Source organism: Catharus ustulatus, chromosome 9, assembly GCF_009819885.2.
Source record: "Catharus ustulatus isolate bCatUst1 chromosome 9, bCatUst1.pri.v2, whole genome shotgun sequence".
Taxonomy (NCBI): domain Eukaryota; kingdom Metazoa; phylum Chordata; class Aves; order Passeriformes; family Turdidae; genus Catharus; species Catharus ustulatus.
Genome location: NC_046229.1, coordinates 9,555,476 through 9,579,471, shown reverse-complemented (window position 1 = coordinate 9,579,471; position 23,996 = coordinate 9,555,476). Strand labels below are relative to the sequence as shown.

At 41.8% G+C, this 23,996-nt stretch overlaps 1 protein-coding gene across 4 annotated transcripts; it reads right to left on the bottom strand.

The window, feature by feature from the left end:
• Positions 1–246: 246 nt before the first annotated feature.
• Positions 247–22,642, bottom strand: MKNK1 (MAPK interacting serine/threonine kinase 1). 4 transcript variants are annotated; one of them, XM_033067681.1, is made up of 14 exons: positions 22,548–22,642; positions 21,622–21,736; positions 19,069–19,164; positions 16,032–16,266; positions 15,271–15,368; positions 13,746–13,825; positions 12,269–12,342; positions 9,122–9,226; positions 6,115–6,170; positions 5,457–5,552; positions 4,495–4,689; positions 3,723–3,887; positions 3,096–3,139; positions 247–2,090 (listed from the first exon to the last, which is right to left on the bottom strand). In XM_033067681.1, the coding sequence occupies exons 4-14, from the start codon at positions 16,144–16,146 to the stop codon at positions 1,862–1,864; spliced, it is 1,257 nt and encodes a 418-aa protein (XP_032923572.1). In that variant the 5' UTR covers positions 16,147–16,266; positions 19,069–19,164; positions 21,622–21,736; positions 22,548–22,642; the 3' UTR covers positions 247–1,861. The 4 variants fall into 4 exon arrangements, with proteins under 4 accessions (XP_032923572.1, XP_032923574.1, XP_032923575.1 ...); XM_033067683.1 differs by having other exon boundaries at positions 3,096–3,136; XM_033067684.1 differs by having other exon boundaries at positions 16,032–16,130.
• Positions 22,643–23,996: the final 1,354 nt, after the last annotated feature.

Genomic DNA, 23,996 nt, shown 5'->3' with positions numbered 1-23,996 from the left:
GCACACCAGAGCAGAACAACTGGCTTAAGTTAACACCTCTTCCCTGCTTGGGGCACTTTTCTCAGTTCCCAAAAAGAAATCTGAGATCACAGACTGATAAACAAAATAAATCAATAGAAGAGGGAGGTATGCCTAGTCCTCAGAGACTTCAACTGTCTTAAATCCAGTGTCACACAAAGAAGTAATTCACTTTTCTGTGTCACCAGAAATAAAGAGGAAAAAAACCACAAAGAGTTGCCAAATACATGTGTTAAATACATAACTTAGGACATTTTAATTAAAAAAAGCAAAATACATTTCATCATTCATAGGTTGGCACAATGTATAAAAACTTTTAAATAACAACTTTAATATTAGTCACAAAATACAGCATGTTTTATAAAAATAGCTGTGTGCACTGGTATTACTGATCATGTAAAACCACTCTGAACAGGCAAAGACATTCAACTTTGACCTTTCAACTTCCAAGTGCTTGTTGCATCTGCTACTTTATTCCTTCTCACTCTGCTTGGGAGGGTTTTGTTCTGGCACTTGGGGGCCTCCTCCTCCCCCCCTGCACACAAAGTCCTGGAAAAAGGTTTCAGAAAGGGCTGACAAGTTAAGGTGCATCATGGGCATCTCAGTGGCCCAATTTTCAACAGCTTATGTTTCAGAAAGTGCTCAACATCTGTGTCCTTCTCCACAGACCTCCCTTTGGTCACGTAAAATCTTCAGCTTTTCAGCCAAAACCCTTCCAAATGATTCTTGGCTCTGCTGCACCACAGTATTGAAACTGGAAGCAAAACTCTAGACACCCAGCCTGAGATTACTGCAGGAGGCAGAATTCAATGGCTGCAGCACCATTTTTGTACAGTTGTACCTCTGCTTGTGGCATTTCTAAATTATTCACATGCCAAAACTCACTGATGTCTGTTCACATTAGGAACTCCAGGTAGGACACACGAAAGGTCATGGAGAAATACAATTTTACAGAGAGGAAGGCTTAGCTGAGGATAGGATTAATACAATAAAACCTCACATTAGTATTAAAAAGCCTACCTAACAGTAAATATAAACTGTTACATAAGCAGTCTGTTACACTGTGGTTATCAGATTTAAGAATGTAACTGCTCCAAGGGGACATAATGGACATCAAACTCCAGAAAATTAAAAAAGAGATGGTATGGAGTACATTATAGCTAAGGGTGAAGATGTCAAATAAAAACCCCACCTCTCCCAGTTCTCACCCCACATGCTGACACACAAATTATCAACAATGTAAAAAAACTGCCCAAAAGTTTTCTCCCTCTCTAGCAGTATGGGCAACCTTTGCACCTTTACAGCACCATCCTCATTCCATTTAAGCTCCATGAAGGTAATGGAGACAGAGATCCACCCAGCCATCATCTTCATTCCTGAGTTTGCAGAAAGAGGAGGGCACTGTTGGCTGAGAACAGTCCCCACTGCTGGCCATAAAAGTAGCACCTTCAAAATGTGCAATCAAGGAGGGCAGCCATTGGCTGGGAGAGGCTTGATGCTCTGCCTGGCAAAGTGGGGGTTTTCCCTGATGTTTTCAAGTTTGCATTTTAAACTGTGCTCTTCTAAGAAGAAAATGAGAAAAACTTAGTGATTTATCACCTCAGATAATACAGCAGCAAACTCATCTTCCGCAGTTTAAAAAAAAATCAGTTGAATTATCTTAATGCACTAAATCTGACAGGCAACAAACATTCCCATAAAAAGCTGTCCCCTTAAAGCTACAAGTCACATCACAAGTGCAAGCTCCTAATCAAAGTGTCAGAAGCAGAGCAGCTTTTATCAGCGCTGAAAATCCAAGTAAGAGCACAGAGCGATCCTGCCCCCCACGCAGCAGGAAAGAACTTCAGAAGGCTTTATGGGGAACTGGCTGGAAGTCGCTGGTTTTGGTGGCGTGTGCCATGGCCCTGCGCCGGGCCAGGCGGGATTTGGAGGGAGGGGACAGTTTCATGGAGCACACAGCGCGGGCGGTGCTCTCCTGCTCGGCGCTCAGCTCGCTCTCGTGCTGGGACAGCTGCCGGTTCAGGGCTATGGCCTCGGCAGCGAACAGGGTCAGCTCCTTGGTGCTGCTGTTCCTGGCCAGGCAAAGAAAAGGAGGAAAGTGTCAACACAGGCACTTCACCCACCTGTCCTCACAGCAGAGTATCTATCTCCAAGCATCTTTATTTATTCCACCAAATCATTGAGACTGCAGGAAAAATGACCAGTTGATATTTGCATTTATCCTCACTCAGAGGGTCAGCAATACATGAGAAAAATACTGTGGGGTTTTGGAAACAGGCACAGCTCTACTCCTCCTTCTGCCAAGGACTTCTGATTATAAACCCAGGAAGCCACCTGAGATGTCACCCTTACTTTCTATCTGCTCTCAAAGGATGGGCATACAGGCCCATTGTGCTGTCCTTCTCCAGAGAGCTGCAGTCCCACTATAACTGCACCTGAGCTTATGGAAATGCATTTCTGATGGGACAACCCTGTCCTTCTCCAGAGAACTGCAGCCCCACTATATCTGCACCTGAGCTTATGGAAATGCATTTCTGATGGGAGAACCACCTGAAAACACCAGCAGCAGACACAGAGACAGGAAGAGCTGTGTGACTCAGGCTCTCTAGCATACAGAATTTCCCATCAAATCACCTCCAGTGAGGCTTGCCCTGCTCACAGTAACTGGATATTGTGAGTTCCACCAACTACAACGAAAGCCAGATCCAAGGTTGTGTTTATGGTGATTATTCACCCATCAGAAAGAAGTCTCTTGGGGTGACACATGCCTTTATGCCTTTTTCTCCCTCTCCTGGGCAGCAAGCTGACAAAACCATCATTATCTCCTGTCTAAGATTAACACTGCACTGCAGGAATCCCCTCTAATGCTTTTCCCACAAACAAGCAAGATTAGATCATAAAGAAAATTCAGAGTTTTAATATTTCTGATGTTCTTAACAAAATTACTGTGGCACATTTATGAAGCTCTGTTCTCAGCCAGGGATGTTACCTCCTAATTTTTCAACTCCTCTCTCCCACCCATTCTTTCAGTAATTATTCTTGGCCAAGTTTACAGATATTTAGAAAATAAACCCTACCTTTGAAGAACCTGAGGGGTGGGCAATCCCCTTTCAGGAGCCTGCTAGAAGAAGCAGTTAAGAGTAGTTAGTTACATATTAGCAGCTGGGAACCAAGCTTCCCCCAAATCTTTACAACTAACAGACACTGCAAATAAACCAATTCACTGTGGGCTCACAAATCACTGTGTGCATAGCATATATCATAATCTGTCTCCCCTCAAAAGAAGATTTCACAGCTTGCAGGTATAAGACTACAGCTTTGGAAGCTCTCCAGAGGGTCTGTTCCTTCTTTCCTGAACTGGAAACTGAAACAAAAGAGGAACACTGCTGTTCTTTTATAACCATATTTACCAGCATTCTGCATTACTGTATTAGCACAATAATTTGTGTACTGCAGTGCTTGCTATTCACAAGAAAGCCATTTAAAATGCACAAAGCAATAATTAAACAAAACAAACACTTAAAGGCTGACATATTCATCCAAATATCTACCACTCAGAAAAAATAAAGCCACTGTGCATAATTTAATTAATCAAGATACAAGCACTGAAACACAAAAGGACTGTAATAAAAAGTTCAGAGATGGGGAACAGCTTGTTTGTCACTTTGGAAGAAGAATAACTTAATATAAAAGGGGATACATACTCCTTGAACCCATGAATGTTGCAAAACTTGAGCAGCACTAAGTCGTTCTTTGGCATCACAAACCAGCAGCTTTGAGATGAGATCTTTGGCCTCAGAGGAAATATGTGACCAGTCCTTGTCAGGAAATTCATATTTGCCTTCCTGAATGCTCTCAAAAAGCTTGTTCTAGTAAAGAAAAAATTACTCAATTGAAATACACTGCAACCAGAAGGTTTCTCAGATGAGACTTCCCACCCATTTTTATCCATCTAGTGTGGAGGGCAACAACTGAAACCATCCAGTCTCCTTATGCTGTCACTGGAGAATGAGATGCAGCTCCACAGAGTGGCTCAGTGCAGCCTAAGATGGACACAACACACTGTCTGCTGAAAGCACTTCCCCCCACCCCTAAGAGGGCAGATAAAAAACTCCATTTTTAGAAAATAAATTCAGGCCCTACGTGGCAACCCTCCCAGGGTTCAGCTTTTACCTGAGGAATTGCAGTGACTACCATAAACCAGATCAAGGATTACAGAACAAGGCAGGATTCCAGAGTGGGGAAGAGGGTGAGGAGAAGTTCTGAGATCTCACAACAGGAAGAAGGAAAGGCAGTTGCCCAGCCTTACTTTAGCAACTGGTACCACCCAATTTCTATACTGCCACCCTCAGTTCTCAGTGACAGCTCACCACCCCAGTTACCTGCCAGCATCAGGCACAGCTCTCCAATGCTGGCATTACACCCAAAGCCCAGGGGAGAGCTCTGCATCCCCACACACCCAGGATATGCACTCACCTGGCAAACTCTGCAGACTTCTCCTCTGTCCCAGCCACAGTCTGTGCCACAGTTGCCCACAAAAGGGGGGTACCCACTGAGCATGATGTACAGAATCACCCCCAGGCTCCACAGATCACACCTCTTGTCGTAGAACGTGGCCTCCTCCATGAAGACTTCCACCACTTCAGGTGCCATGTATTCTGCAGAGCCACACTAAGAAACCAAATTCAAGCAAGTTTTCAAAGGGAGAGTCAGATCAAAACAAGACTCAGGTTTGTAAATTTCCACTCTTTATACCAAGTGCCTTGATGTAAAAGCAGAAATTAGGCATCAGTGAATACTGAAATTCCTATAGCTCTTTAGCTACATTACAAGTTCTTTCACATGGCTGTGAACCTTTAATCCAAGGTCAAAATATTAATTTACATCTTTCAGGTTTTTAAATCTTATCCATTAGTTATCAGACAAGGGTATCAGGGGAATAGATTTCTCTAAGACTTCTGCAACAGTCAGATTTTTCTTTCACAGTAAATGGCAAAAGCACAGGACTGTAGTTTTTCAAACTAATGTGTATTATAAAGCTACACACTGATTAGAGAGCTTGTATTCTCCTTAGCTCATTGGTTTGGCTACAGAACCAAAACATGGGGAAATGAACACAAAACTAAGGTTCAAAGTCTGTCCATAAGCACACAAAAATGGGCACAAAAAGTTTCCCCATTTGATTGTGTAAAAGATAAGCAGGACCAATGTGTCACAGGCTTGCCAACAAGAGAATGAACACTGTGAGCTCCTGTGCTTTTGTGTATTTGCTCTGTGACTGGGAAAGCAACCAGTATTTACCACATGTACACTTGCTTGAAATGACTGTCCAGCACTGGGTGTAGTGGCAGTAAGCTGTTTGGAAGGTCTCCTCTGGAGATCAGAAAAATTGGTTTTAGTAGAACAAAAAAAGCACAAAACCACAATAGGTCTCTCACCGGCGTAGTTAATTCAGGAGTAGTTATTGGAGTACAGGCACTGTTCAGCTTCACCCCACTGCCAAGATCAAAGTCACATATTTTCACTGGTGATATCTAAAAAAAACAGGAGGTCAGGAAGACTGGGATTAATGCAAAATGTATGAATATGTAGATATGTGAAGTAGAAAACCCCAGGACAGAGCACAAATCCCTAGAGAGAGCCAGTCTCTCACAGCCACCTTCCACTCCTTGCATTCACCTGCCCTGCCCCAGCTGCACCCACACCACCAGCACCTGATCCTGCTACATTATTTTTTTATTTGGTTAGGCAAGTGCCAATACACATGGGGGCACTTTGAAAATTGGTCATATAATGTGACCAGCTGGCCTCTAAATGCTGCTTGTCTATCTGGGTACAGGCCCAGAACAGATGAGGCACTAGGGTGTCATTGGCATTTCTCTATAAGGCCAGTTGGCTTTTTATCTCTTAGCCAGATGTTCACATTTTCACATCTCAAAGAAGAATTTTGTCTCTTTTAAGTTTCAGTTCCGTTAAATTTAGTTGAAGTTCACTAATGGGTTCAAAAGCTTTCAAGAAGAGAAAAAACACAAGGACTGTTTTTGAGAAGCAAGTTTAAAAAATTCAGTTCTGAAAGTTAAGAGACCAGAGCAGCACCTTTTCTGGAGATTCACACAGGATGTTTTCAGGCTTCAGGTCCCTGTGGGCAATACCTAAACAAAGTACAAATGTTCATTAGAAAGGATACTCCCCTGTTTTATTTCTCATGACTTCTCTTTATTAGAAGGTGGCCTGAGAAATATTCTAAGTCTGATGTTGTTACACACACCTGCCCCTCAAATAGAATAATTTAATTGTTAGAAATCACTATTGCATCCTGCTATGCCATTATCATCCTTAACTGTACAGAAAAGTCTGTCAAGCAAATAAGAACCTAACATCAGAACTTTTTGTTAGCCCAAATTAATTAAATTCCTTAAAACCAGCTTATTGAGCTGACTGATGTGTAGGAAAGTTTAATTCTTTACACAGCTTAATGAAATTATTTTCGTGCCTTTTACAGTAAAGTTGTTCTTTCCAGATGGATCTACTGGCTTGCTGAAATCCTGTCAGCACAGACAGTACTCCTCTGCAAAAAATCCCCTGACTCCCAGATGAAAATATCCCTTTGAGATACATACTCATTGCTGAAGCAAATGAAAAATTAAAGGTTCAGTTAGAGATGCAGAAGAAAAGCTAAAGGAAAATAACCAAAGGGCTTCTTCATTCAATTCCTGTCAGAACAGGCAAATCTAACAGGGAAGCACAAAGTTATCTGTGTAATCTGCATGCAGGGTGGTTCTCTGTTGTCAAAGAAGTTCTTCAAATGTTTAAAACCACAATTTCTGGAAGTCCTCCATTTAATATGATCAAACTCAAATGGTAGGCAGAAAATGAGAGGTAAAAAAAATCAAACCAAATTAGCAACTTGGCTCTAATTTAACTGCAGTCTAGCCTTGATTTAGAAACTTACACTGGAAGGACACCTGATATTACTTCAAAGTACAGGAAGGAAAATTTCACCAAACTCTAGGCAAGGGAGCTTTTAATGTCGTTTCTTCAGCACATTCCACAAGATGTGGTTTAAAATATAACAGCAGAGCCCCAATCTAAAGGAATCAGTGCTCACACTGACACAGTGCACATGGCCTTGGCACACAAGATGGCACAGTGACCCCACTGAGGTGGCCTGTGCTGACATTTACAGCAAGGCTGACCAAACTCCCAAGTTGGCTTGGCTCACAAGGGGAAAGCCAACAGAGTCTTTTTGTATTATTGTGTGAATTCAAATGTCTGATTATGTAACATTTGATTTTGCAGTTGCCCAGAGCACTGAGAAAACAACTGCCTGTAAACACCCCTCCAGTAGATTATTAGCAATAAAGCACACACATCCCAAGTGGGTGTAAGGCAGGATTATCATCCAGCTGAGTTTTAAACTACTCCTGGCAAAAGGATTAGTTGTCCTCATTCAAATTCTTTTAAAAGCATTTAGCTATAGCACTTCACCATTAAGCTGTGCAATAAAACTGCTTTAATTTCCTCTTTCCTTTAGTGTTCTGTACCCTACTTACTAATTATTTTAATGTCACACGGAAGAACCATAAAGAGAACAATAAAATGAAAAGGGGATGTGGCTGACTCTGCAAGCTATGTCCCCACTGTCCCAGCTCACAGCAAACAAGAAAGCAGATTGCTGCTCTACAGCTATTTTAATCAAACACTCTCCTCTTGTTTGGGAAAAGGGGAATTAAAACTAAAAGCTGAGAGAGAACTACAGAAAGGTATTAGCTCAATTGATATTAAACCTCTTGAGTGGGGTGCCTGGACTTTCAGCTGTTAAGAAATCCACTATAGCCCTGCACATCAAAAAATAATTTTCCCACATATTCAGCCTAAGTTTCCTGTTTCTTATTAGTCCCATATCTCAAAGTCAAAATCTTCTAAATGCAGGTATTCAAGAAGCACCTTCTCTGAAGGTTTAATGTTGAATTATCTCATAGACAGGCTGTGAAGATTATAAAAACTCTTAATGCAAACTAAATTTGGTTTGACATTCAGATTAACTTGTAAAAGTCACAACATGTGACAAGATCCACATTTTTCAGTTTTACCACTGTTATCCCTATGCATTGCTACAATTTTCTTAATGGCTTCAACCTGTTGAGGTACCCAGTGCTGTGATTCCATCTCAGCATATAAATAGTCCTGTGCCTTAAAAGTACAGACTACAACTAAACATTTATTGAAACAGGGCCAGTACCAAGCAATTCAGGCAGAAAATGCAAATCTGCTGAAATCTACCATGTTAATCAGAATGGCAAAAGGAAAAGAAAAAAATATATCAACCCATAAACAATCTCCAATTACATGCCATTCTATTCAGAGCTGTCACTAACTGTAACTGAAGCTGCAAGGCCAGATAATCACAACATAGAAAAGACTTCAAAAGTATTCATCACAGTCAGCCCGAAAATATACTCTGGGATGTATAATATATATATATATATATATATATGTACAATGCAGAGAAATTTTGTAATGTAAACTAGAGTATTCCCAAATCAAAAAACCAGCAGAAAAACACTAATATAAAAAAAAAAAACCCACACAAAACTTCTACAGACAGAACTGCTTTAAATCTAAGCAAATTCCAAAGGAATTGAGGACACCTTCAAATAAAGATTATGGTTAGGTCTCTCAATTCCACAGTGAAAGTCTAAATGTGGGGGCCAAAATCTACTACAAACCAACAGGCCTTGTGACCAGCAGAAATTACAAAAAAGTAACTCTGTTGACCTGAAAGATGAGGAAATTAAAATTTTATTAGATCCCTTTGAGTATGTATCCCTTTATATGGTGGCTTATGTAACAGGAACAAACAGACTCAACCCCAATGTTAACTCTCTCTGGATGCTGAGTCATGTTTTCTTTTTGAAAAGCCTATACCATCTTAACACTTTCAATTACTTAAAATACAATATGAAAATAATATCATAGGGGAAAACAGCTTAAGTCATCTGGCATTGCTGTAATTGGAATCACTAGCAAAAGCTGGCTACTTAGAGACAAATGTGCTTTATAACCTGAGGGTACAGCATGAACCAGTAAAGCCTTCTCTCACCTTTAGTATGAAGGAAGTCCAGAGCAGAGGCAATGTCTCTCACCACTTTGCTTGCTTCTCGTTCATTGAAGTGCTTCCTCTTTTGTATATGGGCCAGGATTGAACCTGTCAGGGTAACAGGTGAAAGAGAAAACCTCAGAATGAATGCTGAACGAGTTCCAAGTGTCATGAATCCACAACCTCATTTTCACACTTTATAGCAGCCTTTCACAGCAGGCAACTTCTGTGAAGCAAAGAGGGCAATGACTAAGAAGAAATGGCACAGCTGAGCAGCTTCACCTCTTAAGTGTGCTGGAATATGATTTTCAAACAGTGCAGCTGTCTAGTTAAAGCACAGCATGAGAGGTAATCACTTTTTACTGCCCCAGGACATGACTGGTCTGTTTTCCACTCATTGGGACAGTAGAGATTTGCCAATAGTACCAGTAAAATTCAAACTTCAGCTAAGGAGATACATAAACACTTCAGCAAAACTCAACCTACCCAAGGTCCTGGTGGTCATACTCAAAACTCTCCTCATTTTCTATGATGTCACCACTGAAACCCTGCCCTGAAAGTCAAGGATACATGTTTTGTGCCTCAAAACCAACAAAGTAAAAAGAGATTTGACCTTTAAATACACATCAAATTTCCCACAGGCATCAAGACAAGGCTTCTGCACTGATATAAAATCTGACAAAAGAACTCTAAATTAAAACATTCTGAAGGACTGGTAGCTTGCAGGCAGAACCCCACTAGTATCACTTTAACAAAGAATAAAGGGAGGTGTGATTCCTCATTTTCTTAAAGTGAATTCAATCAAAACTCTCAAAAGATTAAAAATCATATAGTCCACAGAGATCCTAGTTCCCTAAGTAACCTTACTATTGCCTTTTATTTTCTTATTCAAAGAGGTGTATTTGTAAAAGCAATCAAGAAAATAAATTCAAGTAGTAACTGCCATTTATTACTAGCCCCAGTACACTCAACATTTTTTGTCTCAGGTGATTTCACTTTAATTCTTCAGTTCTAGATGTGGAAGGAAACCTCCTACTGGTTAATTCCTATTCTAACACCATCAATGCTACTGCCACTCCTTCACAGCGAGCATTCAGAGAGGGAAGAGCAAGGACATTCAGAAAGGAGAGATGGACAAAAGACTGCTCAGATATGCACAGCCATGCTGTGTCAGGTGGGTGGAGGAGGGCCACTTTGGACCAGGTTATTAGATTTCAAACACAGACATTTTCCCTTGCCAAAACCAACATCTTCCAGTTTGTTACAGATTTCTTGAGTGCACAAAGTTCAAAGGGGTTTCCTGGTGTACTTTCTTTGCACCTTCAGAAAGCAGTGACAGCTGTTCAATGTTTCCAGCCCTGGGGAAAAGACCCCACACTTTGCAGGAAACAATACTAAGCTACTTGAAGTTCTCATTTCACTCAGCAGGTTTATCTGAAATTACCTGTCTGAATAGAGCTGATATTCAAACTCTCTCAGATAAGAATTATATCAATATCAATAAAAACATACTTTACTGACTTTATATTCAGCCCTCATAGAGAATTCTCACAAAGAATGAATAGCAGGGCACTCCTGCCACAGTTTTTCCTACCTCTCCAGTACTCATCAGAGAGAAAGCATCATAATAGCACCTCTCTTAATGCATTTCAGAGAGGGAAAAAAAGAGGAAAAAACTCTTAAGTCATACAAGTTCAATCTAATCAGCTCGATTTAAACTCATTCAATTATAAAATGTTGTCAGACAAGGATACTAAAGGGACTCTGGACATCAGAGTGAACTGAAAAGAGATAAAACAGGAACAGAGCTTCTTCAGTTACCACAGCTACAGGAAGGCAAAGTTGAAAATGGAAAGCCCAAATTATGCTCCAAAACTGTAAGAGCAGCCTCTGAGACTGGAGTTACTGAAGTAAGGCTTGCATTGAAGATTCATGTTCTCATTCTTGCCAGCCTTGCCACTCACATCAGAATCTGCAGTGCATCATATGTGACCCTAATTCCCATTCTTTGTCTTCAAACCACGTACCTAACACTTCAAATACTGATTTTTTTTTAAGAGAAAACTGACCTCAGCCCTAGCTGAGCTTGTAAAAACATTAGCTAAGAGGGAAGGAGTAGCATTATTTTCCTCTCAGCAGCTGTGCAGGTGCACTGATAACCACAGACTCACAAAGAAGAGGGTTAACTAATGGAAGAATGTGGAAATAAAAAAAAAAGACAAATGCCGATTCATCTCAATCAAGCCCCATTACAGCTAATTTGTCAGAGACATCTGTGCATTAAGACAAAGTGTTATGGGAAAACAACAAAGAGAGGCAGCAATTTTGAGAAAAGTTAAACAAAAGCTTTTAGTCACAAAATATACACATCCATCTCTTTCAAACATAATTCTGCATCTATGCAGAAAGAATTTTTATTTCTTGCACATACAATTTGGTCCTGGAAACCTTCTTGACCAGAGACAATAGATGATGTTCTCTGGGCAGCAGGATACTCCAGAAACTCAGTTTTCCTTTGAAGAGTTGGCCACATGAACTCCTGGTTTTGCACAGTCAGGCAATTAGTGTGTACTGTAATTATGCTCCATGCAGACAAATGTGAGAAAGTCCATAAGGTCCTTGCTGCATCTTTCTCATTCCCCAGGTGAGTGGGAAGTGCTGGAGCCCAGTGACCACTCAGGCTCACTTGATGGACTCTCAAACACCCACAAGCACAACTGGTTCTCAATAACACCAACCCCAGGCACAGGCAAGATGATTTTCATAACAGAGTTCCTGAGGTCCAGGCAATGAAGGTCATCCTACACCAAGGGAAAACTCTGCCTGAGTAAATATGCTGCCCTAGGATCATGCAGAACACCTGACATCCTGTGTGTCTCCCCTTGCCTGAGGTACTGTGACCCACTGGCTGGATTTCAAACCTGCCACTTCAATAGGGCTGACATTTCCATCACTCAGCCACAGAAAGGGATTGCAAATGCATGACAAAACCCATCAATATTTCAGAATAACCATACTTCAAAGTTGTGTATGATACTTCCTCTACTTCTCTTGAAATTCTCAAGCATTTTAAAGTAAGTTCTTCAATTACTACTTTAAAACAGAGGTCAAAATGATTCAATGAGCAAAAGCACAGTTTCTGCACAGTACCTCCTCTCAGCTTCTCAAAGACCAGGTAGTACCTTGTGTCATCTTCAAAAAATTCTATTAACTCCAAAATGTTCCTTAAAAAAAAGAAACAAAAAAGAAGGGAATAAAAGAAACAAGCATGGAGTGTACACACAACAATTAAGAGTTTCAGCATGGATAACTAAAAAGTACCAGAGTAACCAAAAATACAAGTTCTAGTTAAACAAGTTGCTTTGGTTGCCTGTGGCATTAAAACCACATTTCCAACTCACACTGAAATTTAAGCACAGGAAACAGGCCAAATACCACACTCAGGATTGTGAGAGCTCTGCTACTGCTCAATTGACAGGAAAATAACTGGTAGTAGGTTGTATTTAATAATTTAAAACACTGCATTTGTGCTGAAGGCAGAAATAAAGAAAAAATAATTAAACTGGCGTTCCTTCTCTCTGGAAATCACAAAGCAAAACACACAGGGCTCAAAGGACACAGGCATCTATCAACAAGATATTAAATCCAGCTCCTTAGTTGCCATTTTTACACTAACTCCTGTTCAGCTCATGTAAATTCTTTGCAGCCCAAATACCCCAGGTTGCTTTGAGAATGCCAAACGTTTAAGACAGAATTTTTTACATTTAATGGTATACACCTAATGCCCAAAACTCTGCATTTGGTCATGTGAGCTTGAGTTTTCCATCAGTTGTGCACTGGATGACTATTTACTTTGAACTTCACAAAAGAAAAAAGACAGGTCTGCTCCTCTACAGCACAACATAAGCCCATGGGTTTGGTAAACAAGTTGGTTTTAAAATTGTTTCTCTATGTTATATTAAGTATTTGTTTGAATTGTAATATATATACCATCTGTTGTATACACATTCTATATTAAGAGGGACATCTAAAAGTAGCTTCAGAACTGGCTCAAACCCATCACAGAGCTTCCAGAGCATGCTGCCAGTGCCTGCACAGCTTTTCTTCCTCTTCAGACACGGGCAGCAGCTTTACAGTTGCCTCATCCTGTGGCTACATGAAGTCAGCACACATCCCAATAGAACTACATTCACTTTTTGCTGATCTAAGAGCTCCAGTGCAAAAGCAGAAGGCTGACACAAGGAGCAGGACAAACCACACATCAGGGGAAGGAATGGTAAGATTTCCTTTCCACAGCAGCTGGTATCCTGGCAGCTTTTGCTGATGGTGAGATCACAGGGCAGAGTGTCAAAATATTGATTTCTCATCTGGACAAAAGCCATGCAGCACTGAAGCACAATCGAGCTACACTGACCTGGCTGCTAACTGAGTTATGTAACTATTCATCTGTAAATAGCTCCCCTAAATTTCACAGGTAAAGAATGGGAAATTCTTACTCTGAATAAGTCAATTCTAAGTATCAAGTGGTTTAAGGAGACTACTGCAACTTCTAACCTTGTCACACATAAAAATTTGAAAACAAATAATCAAAACAACTTTAAATAAACAAAGACAAGACTATACTTACTTGTTACCTTGACACTGGTACAGAGTTTCTATTTCACGAAAAACCCGACTCCGACTGTGCCCAGCATTTTTTTCAATGATCTGTGAGAAAGAGTTTTAAGAACTTATATTTGATAAATTACTGCAGGAACTATGCATGTAGCTCTGGAATTAGGTAGCTGTTCCAAGGTTTGAATCTAGGGCATGCCCACTAGAGAAAAACACTCCACCTCTGTTTGTTTGTTCAGTTTCTCATTTGGCAATTGTTTACAGAGCAGAGCAGTGTCAGCAGAGCTCTGGAAGGCATTCAGAGGACAAGAGAAATTAGGGCAGGAAGAGAAAAAAGGAACTAAATCCACACGTTACACAGCCAGCAGCCAGTTACCACAAGCTTTTCCTTGCATCATTTTAACTTTGCAATGTGCAGAACAGGATATCCTCTTGAGTTCTACCAAAAATAGATTTGAGTCACGTCAGACACTGAACAGTCAAAAAGAAGAGATTTGTCATTACAGGCATTTAAGCAACAAGTACCAAATTCACCACAAACTGAGAGTTAAGATCATAGTGTAAACTTTATGGAGACCCAGTAATAGAACCTAAAGAAAACATACATTCAATTTCAGAGCCACCTTCCTTCACACCATCCTCAAGTTGAAGGAGGACAAGAACAAGAGCTTTTTCCACAGAGGCTGAGCCTGAAAAATTGCTGCATAAACTGAAAGCTCATGACATTACCAAAACATCACCACCATCTGTATTCAGGACTGGTTTCTTATTTCTGCAGCCTGAGTTCTCTGGTGCAGAACAGGCCACCATCCACCAGTACTACACAGGTCTCTGTATCTGATCACATCAAATTCCTAATGCAGAGCTTTGTTTATTTCAACCTTTCAACTTCAACAATTTTACAAAGTACAGACAAAATTCCAGCATCTATAGAACTACATTATTCAAGGAGTTTAAAATTTTGTGCTTATTTTTGAAGAGAATCAAACACAAAGCATCCCTATTGCTATTCCTTGTGTTTGCAATTAAATAGGGGGTTCAGGATAACAATGAATTTATAAATGAGCCCTAAAGTTTTTCAGTGGTATTACAGAAAGAAGATTGGCCTCTATCAAAAAATAAAGCTTTACATGAACCATTGGCAGCACCTGCTGCTCTCTGAACTTGGAGCAGCACCCAAAAGCCTGCACTGTTTGGGAGGCCATGCTGTGTAGTGACTCAGCCTCTTTCACAAGAAGAGGCAAAGGCAGACTGCAACCAAAGCAGGGCCTGAGAGGAAAGACTGCCCTGAGATCCAACCATCACAGTAATTTACTGCTTGTGACTTCTACCTGCAGCTGAGCCACAAGTTCACTCCAGAGGCACAACACTTAAGATGGCAGGTTTTCTCAACAGTTACAAAACAAGCTCATTTCAAACATCAAAAATTTCCTAGAAGGATTTACTATTACCCACTCTATTGCAGGTTTTCCCTGACACACTCAGAGGCAGAGGACACATCACAGACAGAAGGGATGCTGCTTTTACTCTCTACTTACTTTCACTGCATATTCCTTCCCAGTCTGGAGACTGACAGCACCCTGAACTTTAGCATATGCTCCCTCACCAAGCAGCTCAGAAGTCAGCTTGTACAAGTCTGCCAAAGAAAGGAGACAGCCATCAAAGTGAGTTTTGAAAGTGAAAGTTATTTTAATAGATAACATCAAGACAAGCTCTTTATCTGATAAGCATCCCTCAAATTTATGTGGTATTAAAGCAGACATGCCAGTCCTAACTACACTTCCTTTTTCACCTCCCTCTTTCAAATTCCAGAAAAATTAGAAGCAAACTTTATTACAGCATCAAAATTACACATTTGTTCACACTAGAAATGTTTTATATCTCAGCAATCTCTAGGATGTCAGCCACCTTCCCTGTCTTCATGTAAAACTCAAACATTTTTTTCAGGTGGAAAACATCTCCTTGCTCAGAAAATGCCACCATACTTAATCTACTTGCAGAGATGATGTTTTAATTATAACAAACTTGAACATTTAAGCCTAGAAAGTTACTACCATCTTGATTTGGAATGTACCTTCCATTGCTACTTGCCCACTAAGAACTTTTACACTGCTCAGTTTTCTCACTGAACTATATTCTACTTACAAAACTTCATACTATTTGTGCACACATCTATTCAATGAAAACATTTTGACATCAGCACTGTTCCTACCAAAAAATGCAATGCTTAGCTAAGAAAACAGAGGAACAGCAGAAGAAAAGCAGACTAACAATTAAAAGCTTTTAAATTGCCACCAACCTTCGAACTTTCCAGGGACCTGATCTGTGGCTCTGGTTCTTTTTTTCTTTTTCCTTTTCCCACTGTCTGCTATGGGGACAGGCTGACTGCTGACCATCTCTGTGTGGCAGAACATAGAGGTGACTTTAACAATCAATTGCTTTAGGAGAAAATGCACATGTTCTTATCTATCCAAAAGTTTCTCTGCTTTTCTTCATCACAGGCTGCCACCTCTTTTCCAAATATCAGAGGAAACCTAAAAAGGCAATTGGGGTGCCAATTAATAGTTGGGGGGGTTAATAAATAAATGTAAAAACAGGAACAATAAGGCATCTACACTGAATCCTTATCTCACAGCACAGTAAGGCAAAGCACAGAAATAACCCACAACAGAACATGATACCAGACAGCACATGCAGCCCTCACAAGGGCTCTCTTCTCTGAGCTATTCCACTGTTTTACAAAGAGATTTTTTTCAAATCAGCTCAAAAAACAATGAGCCTCCAAAACAGCAGGAAGGTGTGGGGAAGCTTCAAACCACTCAGTGAAACAAAGCAGCCACAGGAGTTAAGGTATCACAGGAGCAGTCTGGGTCAGTTGATGCTGCCAAAAGGCCATAAAGAAAACCATTTCTCACAGAACCATAATGCACCTTTCTAAACCACTGATCAGGGGGGAATTTATCCTCCAAAGTAAGAAGTGTTTATGGCATTTAGATTTTTCTTCCTACATTACTTGCTGCAGATACTACAAGAGCTTACTCAGAGATAACAATTCACTGATGCAAGATAACATGGCAGAAAAAACCACCTGCATACTGTTATTGAAGGCCTAAATAAAAACACTGCCATATTTGTGCAGCTACCCTATGTCCAAAAAGGTTTAATGATTCCACACTGAGGTTCTAGGCAGGAGCACTTCACACCAGTCACATCCAGCCAAGTTTGCCTCAACAGTTTGAAATCTCAGCTGAAAGTGTTCAAGGCAGTAGCAAAGTGCACCTAAGACACTTCACAGCCAGGAGGAATTCTGACTAAATCCACTTTTAGTGATCTTGTACTGCAGAAAAGGCTAAATCAATAGAACTAGCCTAATTATGAGAACAAGTCCCAAAAACTTCTGTCAATTCTCTTTTAACAGAGATTGTGAAGAGCAGTTTTCCTGACTTTCACTGTTTCTAAAGTACTCATAACATGGCAGAAGCTCCAGTGCAGAAAACATTCCACAACAATCTACCAATACATGAAATACTTTTTCTTAGCTCCATTACATTTTTCTTGTTCTTATCTGTCAGTAATAGCTACTATGAGTGTCACTTAAAACCCACATGTCTAAAAATTTAGGACAAGTGTTATTTTGAAAAGTCCTTTCTCCTTAACAACTTAGTGAAACACTTAAGCATATATCACTCAAAACAATAGTAAAACCTCATTTTCAAATCTTAGGCAGAATGTGTTCAGAAATCATCATGATGGATGTTATATGTGACTTCTTAAATACAGTAATATAAAACACATTTTACCTACTCTGAAGAAACAGCTTCTTTTTAACTCAATCTGACACACAGCTTCAAATTTTAACATAAAGAGAAGATGAGCCCTTGGCAGCTAATTCCAGCTCTCCTCTTTTTCAATTCAACCAGGAGTTACTCAGAACTGGGACTGAGATGACACACATGAAGCTGCTCAGAGATAGGGCTGCTCTGCTTGATTTCCCGATGTCAAACAAGTAACTTTAATGACCTGACCTTCTACAAGTCATAGCTAGATAGTCTATTCCATTTCAAATATCACACTTTCAGAGCTTGAAACAGACTAAAACCCAGCAAAAACTCCAGAATGTGAATCCTGTCTCTCAGCACAGCTGACATATTCACATCCAACTCCTGCAGTCTACCAGCTGGCTCTGATATTTACAGTCAGCTGTTTATTAACTCACTACATTATTTCAATTCCCTTTAGTCTGACTCAATTCCTAAATTACAGAGAATTACTTCCCTGAAAACAGGAAGTTCACTAGTCATGTATACAGAAACCAAATTGCTGAAAAGTTGGCATTTTAACCTAGAGCTTTGACTAACTTTGCCATCAGACTAAAGCATGAAACATTTGCAGTACTAGATTCTTATTACTGCTCTGGTCTGCTATTTCACTTCATTGTGTAGCTCACTTCTGTCACACAGCTTATCCCTTTAAGGTACCACAGCTTCACTCTCATTACTCACTTTGTTATAATGAACCAGTACTTAAGTAACAGCTGAGACTACAAGAAAATGCTTTTAGTCCAGCCAAACAGTTTAGAGATTTTTCAAGCCTTCAAAGAAATGCTTTCTTTTCTGCAACTGTACAACCAGAAGAGTTCCTGGTGACACTGAAGGACAGTGTGCCTCAACCATCCAAGCAATGCTGAGGTGTTCTGCATACTGCAGGAGAGCTTCTGGTGACAGGGACACTGTGGGCTCTGAGGCAGCTCTCCCTGCCAGGCAGAGAGCTCAGGGACTGGATGGACTGCTCTGGAGGGAAATGGCCTATGGCCTCACCAGGTCCAGGACAACTGTCTTCAAATTCTGATCTGTCCTTCTCCAGTCAGGTTAGGATTATTACTCACAGGACAATGTTACCATAAAATCCACACTGTAAGTAAAGTGAGAGCAAGTTTCTGTCTTAGCTGCGGTTTTGTTGAAGCTCCTGAATTTTACCACCATCATCATAACTCAGTGTTGAGGCAATATTTAATACACACATTATTCAGAGCCTGTGTGGGAAGGTAGTTACAGCCTTTTGCTGTTTAAAAAAAAGAAAGGCAACAGATGCAAGAAAAGAAGAAAGGGAACAATTACAAGTTTCACTTCATTCAGACTTCAAGTTGTCTTTATTTTGCTCCCTAACACTCCATATATGAACATGCCAAAATCCACCACCCACACCTAACTCCCCACACATTCTAATCTGCTTCCCAAAGGAAGGAAGAGGATATTTGGAAAACAAGCACATGTGCCTAACAGGAAGCACTTGGAACACAGAAGAGATGCCTTTTTGCACAACACAGAAGAAAATACCTTGTTTGTGTGTTTGAACTCAGTGAAAGAAAGCAGAGTCCAGGTACCACCACCTGCTCCAAAACTGGGTCTTGCTTGAGCCAAGTTGTTCTGGAGCTGAAAAGAAACACCATCACATTACCACTAAAAAAATAATGAAAATATTTTTCCACACATTTTGGTAGTGCCAGAGCCTAAAGACATTGCAGGGACCTGTTGTGCTGGTCCACAGACCACACACAGACAGCACAAGAACACCCCTACAATTTCACTGGAACTAAATAAAAACACTTCAGTCCAGTTTTCCTCCCAGCTCAGTGTCTCACATTGTTCCTGGACCCTCCCTTCTCCATCAACAGTGATTCCTGCAGATGTGGCTCATAGTGAAACTGGACACACTCAGCAGGTGCTGATTCTACAAAACCCATCTAGTTTCAGGAAGTTCAGAACAACCCAAGCTGCCTTTATAAAGCAACTACATAGTGATTAATTGTGTTTGCAATGTTACACATCAAGAAAGATTCAATTTGAGGAGGAAAACTGTGCAATGATGTATGACAGTCCTGTGTCAAATCAGAGAGATTATTTTATACTCACTCTGTATTAAGTATATTAACTTTAAATTGTAAGAAGGTACTCTTGATTTTTGCACTAGTTTGCCACAATTCATTCTTAGCTGTCAGAGTTACCTTCTCACTCCATCTGCAATACAACTTTTAGTTTCATTTAATCTGAGTTATCCATAAAGGGAGAGGAACTTCAAATGTTCCAATATCTTCTCAATAATATACAAGAGCATTAACATTTTCAAATGAACACCCAAGTTCACAGGAAGCCCAAGCAATCCAATTTCATGAAAGAGCAAGTCTGACAAAAATTATTGATCCAGCCTTATCATGGCATCACTGTAACAGCTCACAGAGTGTCACAGCTGTCACCACCTGCCTGAAACCCTGAGTGCTGGGGAAAAGGTTACAGCAACCTTTGTCTTTCCTTCCCCCTGCCCTTCCATCTGTCACATTTTCAGATCAGTGTCACATTATCTCCTGCTGGCACAATTTGCAGAGTAACTTTTTGGTATTCTCAGCTAACACTTCCCTTGCAAACTAAGTGGGGGTTTCCTGAGGTTCCAAACCAAACCCTCCAGCTGGATCTCACTTTTCAGGATAGCACATCAAGTTACTGCAGGTAGATTCCTCCCACCCCAATTTCTAACTTCTCCAGGATTACTGCTAGGGAAGCAGGGAAAACCTTAATGGAGAGGAGAGCACACAGCACTCCTTTCCCTCTGTGCTGGAGAAACAGAATATTCTGACACACATGGTGCAGACATGAGACCTCCTGATATCAGCCTGTGCTTCCCCAGGCACACGTGCACTTCTTTAAAAGCATTGGTTATCATTCAGAATGACAGCAAAAGAGCTGTTATCATCCCCACTGGAAGGACAAAGGCAAACAACAGAAGTGTCCTGATCCAGCTAAGACGTCACAAGTAAGGAGAGCAAATTAGACTGAGGGTGGCTTAAAAACACTGTAATCTTCTTAATTTCTTGTTCAAGGACAACGTGTCTCCAAGGCAGCCACATGGATGGGAGGATATAATAGGGTGTATTTCACAGGGCTAACAAATAATTGTGAATTGTGAGCCCTGTTGGGAACAACACGGTACAAATGCTGGTTATTGCACTAAAGAACATCCTCTGTCCTTCCACATCCAGCACAACAAACAGAATGTTTAATGCTACTCACCACTGGCAGATAGCTCATATTTAAGAGTTATCATCACAGGGCAGTAAGAACTTAGAAGCCAAGTTATTTTAAACTCCATCACAAACACTCTAAATGAGAAAACTCCTCACAATAGTGTGTTGACTCAACTACTTAAAGATTCTTCAACCCCTAGAGCACTTTTAAATTAAGGAGATATCCAATGTAAGTAGGTTCTGAGGGCCCCTTACCAAGCAGCAAGCTATTTACTCTCTTCTGCATCTGATGGCATGAACAACTCTCAGAAGAGTGTCTCTGCATTATTAAGCAGCACCTCTAACCCCCTCAGCTCCCTTGCTAGTGTAACCCAAAGAGAAACACTTCTTAGACAACAACGTTTCATTTCAGACAGATACAAGATAAACATTTCCTGCTCTTGCTCCACACCCCACAAACTATCAATCAGATAATCACATCTGTCACTGGAACAAAAAGCTACACAACATACACCTGCACCCGAAAGCAGCCTTGTTTGGAGAAGCTAATCTAACGTAATGCTTTTCTCAACTTCGAAGCAAGACTGAATTTTATTTTCCCCTCTCTGTGCTTTCAACTCTAAAATGAAATCATTAAACTCCACTGCATTGTCACATTTGATGTCACGTAAGATTTGCACCAGTGTTCTAACACTTCTTACCAGGCAGGTACTAGAAGGAGAGAGGAAACTCCTCACAGCAGTAAACATTTTTTTTTTGAAAACATTACAGAGTACTGGTCACCACTAAATAATGTCATAGAAGCATTTTGGTTGAAAAAGACCTTTAAAGAACCACGAAAGGTTCAAATAAACAAGGCACCCCACTTTACCTGGAAAGCTGCCAATACAAAACACTTTTAGAACTCAAGTGAAAGAGGTTCAGCTCTGCAGGAGTGTTTTTTTGCCTTGCTTCCATCCAGCACCTGGGAGGCATAAAGAGGAGCTCTGTTTAGGTAAAAAAAAAAAAAAAAAAAAAGACAAATGATAGTTCTTTGAAGTTATCAGAACATACACCAATCTTCCCAAGCCAATTGTGATATAACTGTGTATGATAGAGGCTTTAGAAGCTTGTAAATGGAAAACAAAAAAAAAAACCTAAAAAAATTTTTAAAAACCAAAACGCAGTGGTTTATTTCTCAAGAAATCTGACACTTCTCAGAAAGTGCCAGGGTGTCAGGGAATGGGCTGATTTTTGGCTATCACAAGTCCTGCTGATGCCAGCAGCCGAGTGTCACCCAGCGCTGGCCCGCTGCTCCTCGGAAGGTCACCCTGCTCAAACTAATGCCACCAAGTGCACATTGGGCAGATTTTCAGTGTTCCTCGGGGTTCACAGCTCTCGTTTTGTGACAGAGGAAAAACACAGGAACTAAAAGATTTCTCATGATCTGGTTCATTCCTTCGCCTGCTCCTTTCCCACTCCAGCACCGTCCCCGACAGAGAGCAGCTGCCGTAGGAGTGAGCACACTTAGCACGCTTTATTGAAAAACGCACTATGCACGAAACAAAGCACTTTAAACCTAATCAATTTCCAGCTCCATACACGAGGAAACTCCCACATTTCTGGAGCAGAGCCCCCAGACCCAGAGCTGCCGGCCGGAGGGCTGAGGCACCTGGGGCTGCTCTGCCCGCCGCTCTGCCCGCCGCGCTCCGGGACGAGCCGCAGCTGCTGCCGCGGGCACCGAGCGAGCCCCGGCGGCCTCCCCTCCCTGGCGAACCCTCAGCCGGCACAGCCGCCGGCACAGCCCCCCGCCCTCACCTCCATGTCGGCCGCGGGTCCCTGCTCGGTGCCGCCCCCGGGTCCCTGCTCGGTGCCGCCCCCGGGTCCCCGCTCGGTGCCGCCCCCGCCCCGCCGGAGTGAGGGGCGGCGGGAGCGCGCCTGCGCGCGGCACCGCCCCCGCCCCGCCCCGCCCCGCCGGGAGCGCGCCCGCCCCGCCCCGCGCCTCCGCTGAGGGCAGGGACGGAGCGGCCCGGAGCGCGGAGCTGCCGGGGAAATAACCCACAAACACCACGGGTTGTGTCCGAAAGGAGACACGGGAGTCCTTGTACTTTATTCGCATAAAGGGAGAGGCCATGGGGCATTCCCCTGGGGTCTCAGTTTTTTGGAGGATGCACCCTCCCGTTTTATCCTGTTTTCCCGGCCGAAGTTCCCTCTCACTTTCCCCATGGGTTGAGGCACTTCAGAGGCACAGGCTTCCCGGAACGCCTGATACCTGACATTCCCCTCTAATGTATAACCCCGCCTTTTAATTTTTAATTCTTACAGAATTCATAGATTTCCCCCATTGCTTCTTTCATCTTTTAATATCCAATTTCATTTGTCAGCAAACCTACAGTTTGTTTGTAAAGGCAAATATCTTTTTCCATTCATCTATCAGTGAAATCCTTCCCATTGTTTCTTTTATCTCTCAGTGCTGGTCTTATCTGCCAGCAGACCCACAGCTTGTTCATAAAGACAAATCCGTCATTCCTGTCAGAACAGAACAGGGAATGGAAGAGGGAATGGAAGAGGGATCGGGGAATGGAACAGAGAATGGAACAGGGATCAGGGAATGGAACAGGGATTGGGGAATGGAACAGGGATCAGGGAATGGAACAGGGAATGGAACGGGGAATGGAACAGAGAATGGAAAAGGGATCGGGGAATGGAACAGGGAATGGAACAGGGATCAGGGAATGGAATGGGGAATGAATGGGGAATGGAACAGAGAACAGAACAGGGATCGGGGAATGGAACAGGGAATGGAACAGGGAATGGGACGAGGAAGGGAAGAGGGAAGAGAATGGGGAATGAACGGGGAGTGGAACAGGGAAGGGATCGGAAACAGAACGGGAAATGGAACAGGGAACGGAACAGGGAATGGAATTGGGAATGGAATGGGGAACAAACGGGGAACAGAACAGGGAATGGGGAACAGATCAGGGAAGGGAGCAGGGAATGGAACAGGGAACAGAACGGGAAATGGAACAGGGAACAGAACAGGGAGCGGGTAATGGATCGGGGAACGGAACAGGGAAGGGAGCAGGGAACGGAACAGGGAATGGAACAGGGAAGGAAATGGGAAACAGTGGGGAACAGAACATGGAAGGGAACAGGGAAGAGGGGAGTGGGCCCTGCTGCCCAGGCTGGGCTGGGTCCCTGCAGTCCTCTCCTTTCCCCATCACAGAATCACTGCGGCTGGAGAACCCAGGATCGTCGAGTCCGATC

Excerpts from the sequence above, each read along its gene's own strand:
- MKNK1 (XM_033067681.1), bottom strand. The coding sequence starts at position 16,146 with ATGTTCTGCCACACAGAGATGGTCAGCAGTCAGCCTGTCCCCATAGCA. Across the intron at positions 5,553-6,114 it reads TGTGTGAATCTCCAGAAAAG|ATATCACCAGTGAAAATATG; the intron begins GTGCTGCTCTGG and ends TGTTTTTTTTAG. Across the intron at positions 4,690-5,456 it reads CTCCTGAATTAACTACGCCG|TGTGGCTCTGCAGAATACAT; the intron begins GTGAGAGACCTA and ends TTGGTTTCTTAG.